The 12250-nt window shown below is 42.2% G+C and overlaps 1 protein-coding gene across 1 annotated transcript; it reads right to left on the bottom strand.

Annotated features, from left to right (window-relative positions):
- Positions 1-3960: 3960 nt before the first annotated feature.
- Positions 3961-11268, bottom strand: si:dkey-70p6.1 (uncharacterized protein LOC570575 homolog). The gene is made up of 6 exons (XM_054610031.1): positions 11135-11268; positions 10079-10136; positions 9875-9908; positions 7892-8430; positions 5281-5418; positions 3961-4527 (listed from the first exon to the last, which is right to left on the bottom strand). The coding sequence occupies exons 1-6, from the start codon at positions 11266-11268 to the stop codon at positions 3988-3990; spliced, it is 1443 nt and encodes a 480-aa protein (XP_054466006.1). The 3' UTR covers positions 3961-3987.
- Between the last annotated feature and the right edge of the window lie 982 nt (positions 11269-12250).

The raw sequence follows: 12250 nt of genomic DNA, 5'->3' as shown, positions 1-12250 counted from the left end.
AATGATTTATAAATCTTCAAAAAAAACAAAGCGCTTCCTTTCTCTTTTTGTAAAACACAAGCAAAATAGTAATGTCAATATTTACAGATTACATTATTTACATCAATATATACTAACATTACTCATAGTTCTTTTTTTCTATTTTGTTTCATGTTGTACAAATCAAGCAAGAAGATGAGCCATTTCCAGGCACCCTGTTTTTTTGGGATCAGTTAAAAGCACTTGAGAAACCAGTTAAAAATCTTTTTTATCATGCAACAAATGGAATAATCTTTCATCCCGATGTCTTTGAGGTCTCTGGAAACACCTCCAGAACAGTGTTAAGTGCTGTTGAACAGCCAGGTTTAACTCTGCGACTTCAACCTTAATACGTGAGAGGCACAAAGTGTGGCTAATTATAACTTGGCTCAGATAAAAAAAATTCACAGCTGCTGGAACCGCTCAAGAAAATGTTCTGGTGTAAATAAATTCATATTTAACGCTGCTCTAATAAAACATTTCTATATATATTATGTGATTAAAAACACATGTAGAGAAGAGTAGTTGTCAGAAAATGTTATATTAAAGATGAACCATAAATCCAAATCTTGTAGGTTTACACATCCAATTGGTGTAAAATGTGTATGTATATTATAAATCTTAAATTCAGGATAGAAGAGAACATCTCGGAGATTTAGTTCAGTTCTCACTGCCACTTTCTACTTCTACTGGACATTATTTTTTCATTATGTGTCTGGACTGATCCACCAGCTGTGTGTCAGATTATCAGAGCGAGGTCACGGAGGGTCACATGCTTTTCTGTTGAATATGATCCTCGATCCTCCGACTCTCAGGGTTCAGAGACAGGCCGCCTGGCTCCACCTGTGATGCACGTTAAAGCCTGAGGGGGCAGTGTGGCTCACATTTATCTTCCCTCAGTATGATTTATAGCTGTTGCTTTGAGAAAACGCTGTTTCTATATAGTACAGAAGGATGCATTCAGGCTCACCGGAATCACTTCACTTTATTACAAGTTAAAATATGTTGATATTTGGTGTCATGAATGCCAGTTTTTGCAGTCACAGAAACATTGTGTTCATGATTTCACTGATGGTGCGGGATACATTGTGTTAAAGCTCAGTTACAACCATGTGAGATAATGATATGGATGTGATTTCAGGGTTACAAAAGCAGCAATAAAAAACCTTGAGCCTCCTAGGCTTCCCTCCCCCCGTTGTGTTCACACCGTTCACTCCAAAACCAGAACACACCTCGTGATCCGTCCGTGATAATAATGATTCCCCAGCCGGTTTGTGGCCTCATGCTCAGTATTATCCTGGTGTGTTTTCACTTGTCGTGTACATTCAATGAATCTGGCGAGTCTCATTCATGTATTTATTCATTCATTCATGCTCCTCGCTGTGAGATTAACACCTCACACAAGCTGTGAATGTTGTATCGTCTTCACACCTACAGCCTCTCCTGCACGTTTTGTTTTGGGCTGCTCCTCCGCCGAGCCGGTGACACTGTGATCACGGATGTCACACGACGCACGCTGTATTCTCCAAGACAGCAGAAGACCCGCTCGCCCATGTGACTACTGCCTCAAGGTTAACCTGTTACCATGGAGACAAGCCCTCCAATGAAAATTCAGCAGACGGTTGCGATGTCGACTGCAAGCTTTTTGTTTTAAGGGGTGACCTATTTTTTTTTTCCTCCCCACCCCCCAAACCACTACCCCTCCACAGCTACTCAGACCCACTACATGTGCACGTGCACACACACATTCACACAGATACAAACACGGGGAGGCTACTCAGAGACACACACACATACACACACACACACGTTCACATACACACTCCATGTGAAATGAGGTTGTAAGGTTGCACACAAAAGAAACCAGCAGCCTGAGATATAATGTAATAAATGAATCATATTTTTAAATCATAGTCTTAATTTGACCCTAGGATTAACATTAAAGATCTTTGCTTTGACAGATCTAAAGACGTGAGTCTACAGGCAGCTTTTGAGATCATAAGAAAACGTTGAATTTAAAAAAGATCCGTCTGTCGTAGACAGCAAAGTGAACTCTTGGTGATATTTAGCCTTTTAGAGAAGGTTGTCTTCAGCGTCTCGGCAGATTCTGCTGTCCTTCAAATTTAATAACTGACACTATGAGATAAAACATCTTGTTTTTAAAGTGCCACTTTATTACAAAAGTATAAACTTGACTGACATTTCATGAATAGTAATCTTGATATAAAACATTACAATCTTTTGCACTTTAGCACTTAATTACACGCTTTTTGAGTACAAGACCCTGTAGTCTGAATAGCAAACACACAACGTTAGCTGCCACATTTAACTCAGCTGGGCTTTCCAAGAACACACCGTAGCTTCATGGCTTCAAAAAACAACAAACAGAATACACTGACATTTTTTTTTTTACATTGCAGCTGTTTTTTTTTCTTTTCTTCTTTGCAGTTGGTGTCACAAGATAAGTCATTCCAAAACACAATTAAACATAATAGAAAAAGATAGATTTCTTGACACTGATGATATATTTATTATTCTTTCTCTTTTGTAATGTACATACACATTGCATCAACATACAGCATTATCACATTGTTTGCTGGGGATATTTGGTCAAATGAAATCGTCATTGTCCCGGATCTTTGAGTGTTTTGTCCTCTGCTGCTTAGCGAAACCGTTTGCTTCACATTTTTCGCGATATTTTAAACACTGAAAACAGAGAGAGGAGCGAGTTCATCAATGGAGTGATGATGGGACGTGACGTTTTGCTAATACACATCAGTTTCTATTGTAGCTTTTCCAAGCTGCACTATGCTGAAAACCAAGCAGATTCATATGACCACAAGGCGGGGACTATGTAGATGAACGGTCCACGGATGTGGGTGAAGGCAGAGCAGAGAGGGAGGTGTGAGGATGGGTGGTGCAGTGAACTGTCTCCACCTTTAGGACTCAAGCAGTTCTCTTTAGTCTTGTTTCATCTGAAAATGAACTCTCCTCTCTGCTGCCCTACCAAGCCAAATACATCCTTCGATCCAACTGGCTTTGTGCTCTACAGAGAAATAAAGCAACACACTTAAAAAAATAAATAAACAACCAACGACAATAGAAAAAAAAAAAAACATTCATATAGAGGTACCACATGACAGTGCTTGATTTTTTTTTTTGTTTGTTTTTGTTAGATTTTTTTTCCACTTTTTTAAGCATGCAACTTGTAGCAGGCAAAGTGCAGAAACAGGATCGACAAAGTAAAACACTTCATTTACAGACGGCAGTGGAGACAGTGTTCAGTCCATGTGGGATGAAACAAAATGTGACGGAGTGAATCATCTGGTCGGTTTTTTAAACACGATGATGGTCTAAATTAGTCGAAGCTTTTAGGAGGAATGCAAAATGTGTGCAATTTTTTGTTATAATACTCTCATAATTTCTCTTGGTCCCTGAGCTTTCAAGTATTTTGATTAGTAATTCATTCCTTTATATCATTTAAATACCGTCCTGAATCACATCTTGACCAACTACAGGGAAGGCCTGTTCATGATAAGTGCTACCAAAATACTTCACACAATGCAGTCCCGTGTCCCCCTATAGGAGTCCTGCTTGGACTTATTTTACCCGCTAGAATAGAGGAAGAATTTAGGCTTTTTACTTTGTTGTGCTTTGCACATTTATATCATTAAAATAGAAGTGCTACGGTTACCTACAGATTGCTCTGCAATGGTCTTGTGCTCATTTAATATTCACTACCTTTGGATTCATTTTAAGGTTTATAGATCGGACTTTGTGTTCAGCCCGGGTCATAACAGATTAACATTTTTGCCCCAAGGCCTGATGAGCCTGTGAGAGGCCCGATGTTATGACTTGAATGTAAACAGTATGTGTGGGTGAGCATGACAGGGGCTCAGCCATCTCTCCTCGTGGCGTTAGCTCAGCTCCTTGTGTCGGAAGGTTAGGGGTCACAGCGCAGCCGCCGCCTCAGAGCCCCGTCACATACATCTCCATGCCGTCGTTGAAGGTGAAGATGGTGGTGGTGCTGGAGGTGGCGGAGCCCTGCTTCAGGTCGCCGATGCTCTCGTACAGGTTCTCCCCCGGCAGCAGCAGGGCTTTAGCGGGTAGGTGCTGTAACTTGGGGGTCTGCTGTGTGGGCGGCGGGGGAGGGGGCTGCTGCTGCTGCAAAGGCTGCTGGGCTTTCTTCCTCCTCGGCCGCAGGGTGGCACAGGTGTTGGGGGGCCTTTCTCTCTTCCAGGCGCCTCCACCCTCCATGTTGTCATAGGACAGGTCACACTCCTCCGTCCCGATGGACTCGTAGCAGTGGTCGTCGAGGGGCCCTCCGATGGCTTTGCCCTCCTGAAGGGCCCACGTCTGGGGTTTGACCACTACACTAAACCCCCCGTCCCGGTCTCGGTCCCGGTCACCGCGACCCAAGGTCCGGAAGCCAGGATTGCCTGGGGGAGAGCCGGGAACAGCTCGCTTCTTCTTTCCTGGTTTACACACCTTTGAGTACATCTCAGCCACCTGCAGTCAAACAGAACATTAGTGAGATTATGGACAGTGAAAAACATTTGAGAAAGTACGCTTATTCAATTAACCTCTTAATGCTAATCCAAACTGATTAATATTCAACGGACACACATGTTATCTAAATCCGAACAGTTAATTGAATAACAATATTTCCCAAAACATTGACATATTCCTTTTTTAAACCGTTTTAAAATATTCAGTTTGCTGCACATTTTGAAGAATGAATAAATAACTAGTTTGTCGAACAGTGACTCTTACAGGTTCATGTCTCTTTACTTGTTATTTTTTACAACACAAAATATAATAAAATAAAAATATAATTATAGCAAATAACTTTTATATTTTAGATCACATCAAACTAATTGAGCAAGGTCTTATTATTTTCAGCTACTATCTTTGAATTATGTTCAATCTATTTTATTTTGAAGAGAACTGAATATTTCTTTGAAGATTCTTGAGATACCTTCATGAAATGTACGTTTGTAAAACAACCTCTTGGCTTTTTATGTTTCACAAAAACAAATGTATAAATCTACTGGTATGGTATGAATTTAATTGTGATATAATTGAGTGAAGTGCTTGGTCAAGCAGATACAGAAAAAGAAAACTGTAATACAATGTGTAGAAATGTTCATATTAAAGCTAACTAATAGTAAATTTAAGAGGAACATTGTGATCAGGGAGCTCCAACACAGTGATTTAACTAATAAACTGGTTTGATGCACAGACTGGAGAGTCCTCTCTCACCACAGCAGCAGACGGTTGTATATTCTCCACTGTGTGAGCACCCAACGGTCCCAGGGCTTTATTTTGGTGCATGAGCATCTCCTCATCCTCTGGAGGCTTCCAGATGTACTGCTCTCCATTGCCCATAAACATCACTTCCTGACAACAGAACCACAAATTACACTTGGGGCAAAGCTTGTCACATGTTCATGTCTTCTATGAGTATTTGTGAGTATAAAAAAATATATATTTTAAAAACAGACCTGATGGGGTTCATAAAAGACAAATTAACCACTTTAATCATGCAGAAGTGAGCGTTAGAAATCTATTGGATGTATTTCATACAGTATTGAAAAGCTTTTCCTTGGAAGGTGGCGTTTGTAACAAGAGAAACCATGTGCTTATATTCTGGATGACTCAATTTCAACATGTTGCATCATCCACAAGAAAAGCAGTGGCCAACAGCCCTGCAAGCAGACAGCGTACACATGTAAGCCTGTGAACTGTGCGTGTTGCTGAACTCGGGTCACAGCAGACAGCACGACCTCGCTGACCTCACGCAGGGCAGCAAATGCTCTCCCACTGTCACCTGGAGGGGAGCGCCAAGCGTCGTCTCCACAGTGAAAGCAGGGATCCTGCCGAAACTCCTGCTGCTGTGAACATATGGGGGAGGTGACACCCCTGAGAGCAGAAATACCCCCACTATCCCCAAGAACTATTCAACAAACACACACAGCTCACTGCCCAGACTCTAAAGTAAGGACCACAGAAGTGCTAACATATCACAACACCGTGCACGATGAAGCCGAGTGCAGCGAAAACTGCAGCGTTGGCACAGTAACAAACGTGTACATCCTCTGCAGCATTGTGAGGGAGCTGAAAGCATCTGCCTCACTGAGGTGACAAAAGACACATCTACAGGATGGATGTTGTGCTTTTATTTTGGGGAACTCCTACTCATCACTCTCTCTTAAAGGTATACTTTGGGGGGGGCGGCGTTTTTTCATGGTGTGCACACCTGAGAATGCAGCCACAGGACTCCAGCTGATGCAAATTACCTCGTTAGGCGAAGAGAGAGTAGAGTGGGTAGATTGTTTTGGTAGTTCTTCAGTGTATTCTGCATATTATTTAATCTGGATTGAATCTGGAATGGTGCAGGTAGAGACTGTAGGTATTTATTTGTCATCTGGGAGAGCAGGTGGCTGCTGCATCTGTGAGACTGCTTTTGTTGTCCATCGGTTCGCTAGATGTTAGTGAGAGTTGTGGAAACTTATTGTAGCCTGTTTATGGTGGCTGGTAAAAAAAAATCAGAGCTCTGGAAAGAAAATCCCTTCTTCACTGTTGATGCTCATTTCTCCCTCCAGCGTTACACCTCAATCAATCAATGAATGTCTGCCTCTGAACGTCATGGCAACACGAGATACTAATGACAAGACCAGCGTTTCCATCCTTACAGCCACATCAGTAACGTGAAGTCAGAGCACAAGGCATCAACGTCGTAATCCTCTGCTGCTCCAGTCAGACCTCTGGAGAACCACTAGAAACCTGCTGAGGTGTAAACTCCATCACCCCCTCACCTCATCACCTCATCACCTCTTCACTCTCCTCACCCCATAAAACTGAATCATGTTCACCTCATCAACATCATGAGATGAAGCTGTCAACGGTGATTCGCCAGGAGGATCATGGATCATACCAGTGTACCCACTGTTGTACCTCGCGCCGGTGGCCTGCATACATCACCGCTTGTTTTTTTTATTTTTAGTGAACTGTGTTTGACGACACCTTACAGCCCATTGGGTTTGTACATCACTGGTTGTTATTTGGCTCACTTTGATTGTTTTGGACAGCTAACAAAACTACCTGTACAGACAATGCTTTACCTTTCCGCATTTCAGCCTCTTCTACAAAAGCAGACAGCTTGGTGAGTTTAATTTAGTTTTTTGCAAGATAGCATTAAGTGTGTAATACAAAGACTTCAACACAATCACCTGCATACATTGCTGCCTGTTTTTGAGTTTGAATGCAGCAGTAAGTGTCTAAATGTGTACTAGCCAAGTGTGGGTTGTATTCCATCAATCACAAAATACAGAGTGCACCTTTTCTAATTGCCTTTGTTTTGAGTGGCATCAAATACAAGGTCACTGACATTACGTGAGAAAAGTTCACCTCTTTATATGAATAACCATTTCGAGTCTGGTTACGTATGTCATGTTTTTCTGCCTTGATTCTAATCTCCTCCCATTAAAAAGATAATCTAAAAACCTGATCTGATCCTAACCCCCCCACACCCAAAAACATAAAAAAGTCACAATGTTAAAACCAAGTTCACCCCAAACAACAACAACAACAACAACAACAACAACATCTTTGTACTTTAACAATCTTAATATAAGGTTCACTTACTAGCTTTTCCACTTTCAACTGCATCTCATGGTCTTCATCAGCGTATGGAGTTTGCCCAGTTGTCATGGAGATGAGATGCAGCTGAAAGCGCTGGAGAAAAGCTTTTAGTAAGTGCACCTTGATTTTACTGTCAAACTATTGCATAATATGAAATGTACGAACGTTAAAGCTCAAGAACTGTTTTGAAAACAATTTTTAAATAATTGGATTAAAAAAGAACACCAACCTTTGGGAATGCTGGGACATTGAAGGCATCCACGTTTCTACGGGGCAACTTGGTGCTGTGCGGGTGTGGTGGAGGAGGGGCGGGATGCGATGGCGGGGCGTGTCGTGGAGGCGGCACCGGCGGCTCCCCCATATCCGTCCCGCTGTCCCTCTTTTGGGGGGCCTTGTCCGCCTTCCTCAGCTTCCTGACGCAGGCGTACTCGGCCGTCTCCGGAGGATGAGGGGGGGACATGACCTCGGACTCTCCTTCTGGCAGCCCTCCTTCCACATCACCGTCCGGGTCCGGGGGCGCCGGGGTGTTGGCGGGGACGGCTGGAGGGGCCGGGGTGTCCGTCTGCCCGGCCCTGCCTACCATGGCGTACAGGGCATCGTCAGTACGTGTGGTGGAGGAGCTTCGGCCCACTTCAGAGTAAGTGTGCTCCCCTTCCTCTCCAGTCCCAGAGGGGATCTGGGGAAGCTGCCTGCCTTGAGAACGAAGGTCAGAGTTAGACCTGCGGGTCGGAACGCCATGCTGGCTGGACCTTTTTCTTTTAGAGAGGCCTCTGAAAGGCACATTCAGGCCGATGCCCACCATAAAACAGAACTCACATACGCCTACTCTCGATGAACTGGACAAACATTTGTGAACATGAATGAATCTCTCGCAGGTAGAAAGAGAAAAATCTGGAGCTGACAGTAAACTGGGAGTTGCTGTTTGAGAAAACATGTCCAAATTGACTTCATTCCACTGCAGTGGAAGCAGGACGAGTATGAAGCAGGACATATGCTTATGTGTCTTCAAACCCTGTGAGGCTTCTGTCACAGTGCCCACAAAAACACAGCTCCCCGTTGACTGTCAGCCACGGAGCTCCAGGACTCGTCTTGGCTCTCTGATTTCCGTCTTTGAGAGAGAGATGCATGTTTATAAATCAAGATTTGAACAGTCCAGTGGAAATGGAGTTGTTGTTGTAATGTGAATTCTGTTTTCAGGTTGATTTGCGGAAGGGTTTTGCATGAATTTAGGGCCAGATCAGAGACGGAGGGCGCGGAGGACAGTGAGCGTTTACATGATGCAAATGTCAAACATTTACCTGAATGTTTTTTTGCATTATTCGGGGTTTGTAATGTTTTTTGTGGAAGCCTGGCAATCATTAATGAGGATGAGACAAATCAGAATATGTTACAATCACACATATTTATAGTATTCATCTGCTGCTGTATTTACTTGTTGATTATCAGTTGTCACCATTTCATGGAATACATTGATTTTATTGGGTGAAAACCTTGCATCTCAACTGTTTGTGATTTTTAAATGAAAGGTGCATGCTTGCAGTAGTGGAATATAAGTAAAATTCACGAAGAACCTTTTTCGAGGTACTTGTATATGATGTTACTTTATACTTCTTCCCTAAACCATTTAAGAGGGAAATATTGTACTTTTTACTCCAGTACACCACTACGTTTATTTGACTACTTCTTACTTTTAACATTCAACAAATCATGCTTTTATAATATGATGCAATACTTTACTAATATATACAGCAGTATACAAATTGGCTGCACATTGAACTACAACATTAAAACAACTTATATTATTAATATTTGTTAGTGATAAAGACAGAAAATCTGCATAATTAACACTTTTACTTCTGATATTGTAATTGCATGTAGCTGATAATACTTCACTTTGAATTCAGGTTTTTTTACTTGTAGTATTTTTATACTATGGTGCAGTACTTTTACTTAGTACTAAGTAAAGGGTTTGAGTACTGCACGCTCATGTGTTTGAGAACAACTTTCAACTTCGATTCTTCTAAAACCTCCTTTGATGATGCCAAAGGTGCTTCGTCAAGCAGCTAAAACAAGAACAGTGTTTAAGGAGATACAAAGTTTTCACAAGACGACAGTCAGTTTCAGCTCAGAGCACAGCTCAGGATTTATATTCGAAAGGTGTACTCACTTTTGCCGTTGCAGTTCATCTTGTTCATCTCAGTGTCTGATTTACTGATGGACCGCAGCTTGGACTGTCTGAGTATACCCTGACAACACACACACACACAGAGACACACAGAGAGAGGTCCAGTTAAAAACTAATTAAGACTGAAGAGGTGTTCTCTGAATGATGTTGTTCTCTGGTGAATTGAGTTGCTTCAGCTTCATCTGCTGCTACACAAACAAAGCATGGAGGAGCTCGTTGTCTGATACCTACCATGTCCATGAGACGGTGCTTTCCACCCTCACCGGGAACATTGTGTGTCTTCCCCTTCCTGTGGAAAACACAACCGCTCTGTCACACAGGTTGACACTTAGTACAGTGATGCACTTCTGTGTGTGTGTGTGTGTGTGTGTGTGTGTGTGTGTGTGTGTGTGTGTGTGTGTGTGTGTGTGTGTGTGTGTGTGTGTGTGTGTGTGTGTGTGTGTGTGTGTGTGTGTGTGTGTGTGTGTGTGTGTGTGTGTGTGTGTGTGTGTGTGTGTGTGTGCGCAGAGTTTGAGTCACTGTCCGTATTCGTCTGAGTCATCTTATGTGCATGTGTGTGTGTGTGTGTGCGTCTTTGAGATAAAGACCTTATGGGAATATTTGCAAATGTGTTAGCCAGTTTTGGTTTATAAGTACTGCACTTAAGTACAATTTTTTTCGTAAAAACTACTCATACTTATGTTGAGTATTTCTATTTTATCCCTCTACTCCACTACATTTTAGGGGTAAATTCTATACTATTTACTCAACTACAATTTTTTGGCCAGCTTAAGTTACTTTGCAAACTCAGATTTTAGATACAGATATATTTCAACTAATAACTTATGATGTATTATTATAGGTTGTACTTCCCAACAGTACATGTTAAGTAGTTATCAGCCCCTTAACCAGCTGCAACAATAAAGTGATGTGATGAATGCATAAATGAAATGTAGATTTTGACATCAGGAGTTTTACTTGTAACCGGGTAATTTAAATCTGTGGTATTGATACTTTCACTGAAGTAAAAATATCTGAATACTTCTTCCACTACTAATCACAGGGGACATTTTACTGCAGTACCTTTACTTTGAGTACATTTAGCTGATAGTACTTATTTACTTTTACTTCAGTAAGATTTCCAATGCATGCTTGTAATGGAGTATTTTCACTTTGTTGTATTGGTACTTTTTGCTTCAGTAAAGTATCTGAGGAAATCTCCCACCACTGGCGCGTGCATGTGTAAATGAGCACATGTGTGTGTCCGTGGGTGCGTGTGTGCGTGTGTGTGCGTGCACAGCGCCTCACCTCTGGCAGCCCACGCAGAGCACCACAATTAGGATCGTGACAACGAAGGCTGAGGCAGCAGCGATAGCACCCAGCAGCAGGACCTTGCCGTAGGGAGGAGCCGTGAAGTTCAGCCCGTCCTGCATGGAGGCCATGTGGGAGCGCTGACGCTCACTTGCTCTCACACACACTCACACTCACAACCTTACAACTCATCCACGCAGGGAAGTGCCACGGGGATCACTGGGATCTGCAGCGAGAAGGCACAGAGCGGTGCTTAATTACAGAAATGATATAACCCTCACAAAACCTTTAAGTAGGTTAAGAAAGCAGCGGAACCAGAAGAAACATATTCCCAGTGAAGGGAAGCAGCAGTTTGTGAAGAGGAAAAGTGAGAATTCCTGTCCAGCAGTGAAGTGAACAGACATTACGCCTCCGGGAAGTGTTCCCGAATTACCTTGTTTGAGGGATTACTGAGATTTTGTGTCACACTTACATAGACATCAACCGGTTACCTGCTCACCAACACAGATTTGCAGGTATCTGGGTCTGCATAGCATGAAAGTGAACTAGAACTTAAAGTAATCCAACAATTCTACAACTAATACTTAGAATAAACCAGAAAATAAATCAGAAAATAAATCAGAACACAGAGTGATGATCTGTTTATCAGGCAGCTGCTGCAATGCACATGTGTAAATGCATATTTGCTATCAAACAAGAACAAAATACATATTGAGAAGGTGCGATGAGTAACATCCAAAGCTGAACATGCCAGCAGGCAGAGTAATCTGAAACACTGAAGGAGACGAATATGAAAGCAGAAGGAGCAGACAGAAACATATTTCTTGCTTCTCCTTACCGCTTGCCAGACAATTTCACATTTGGCAGTGTAAAATGTTTCAAATAAACATTAAAAAAACCGTGGTGCCCAAGCAAAAAGACCAATCAACAAGCCTGTCCTAATCTCTGTCAAATCATGCCATCTGTCTACTGTGACTGTCTGTTTATTTGTCTCTTGTCCATCAGCAATAACAAGACTGAGCGACAGACTGCAGGAAACATACTGCCTGGTTTTGTCCATAGTCTTGTTGTTGTTGGGATGATGATACTTAACTGTCTGTATATGTCTGTCCA

The sequence above is a fragment of the Anoplopoma fimbria genome, chromosome 12 (assembly GCF_027596085.1).
Source record: "Anoplopoma fimbria isolate UVic2021 breed Golden Eagle Sablefish chromosome 12, Afim_UVic_2022, whole genome shotgun sequence".
Taxonomy (NCBI): Eukaryota; Metazoa; Chordata; class Actinopteri; order Perciformes; family Anoplopomatidae; genus Anoplopoma; species Anoplopoma fimbria.
Note: the sequence above shows the minus strand (reverse complement) of the source record. Positions and strands in the feature narration are given on the sequence as shown.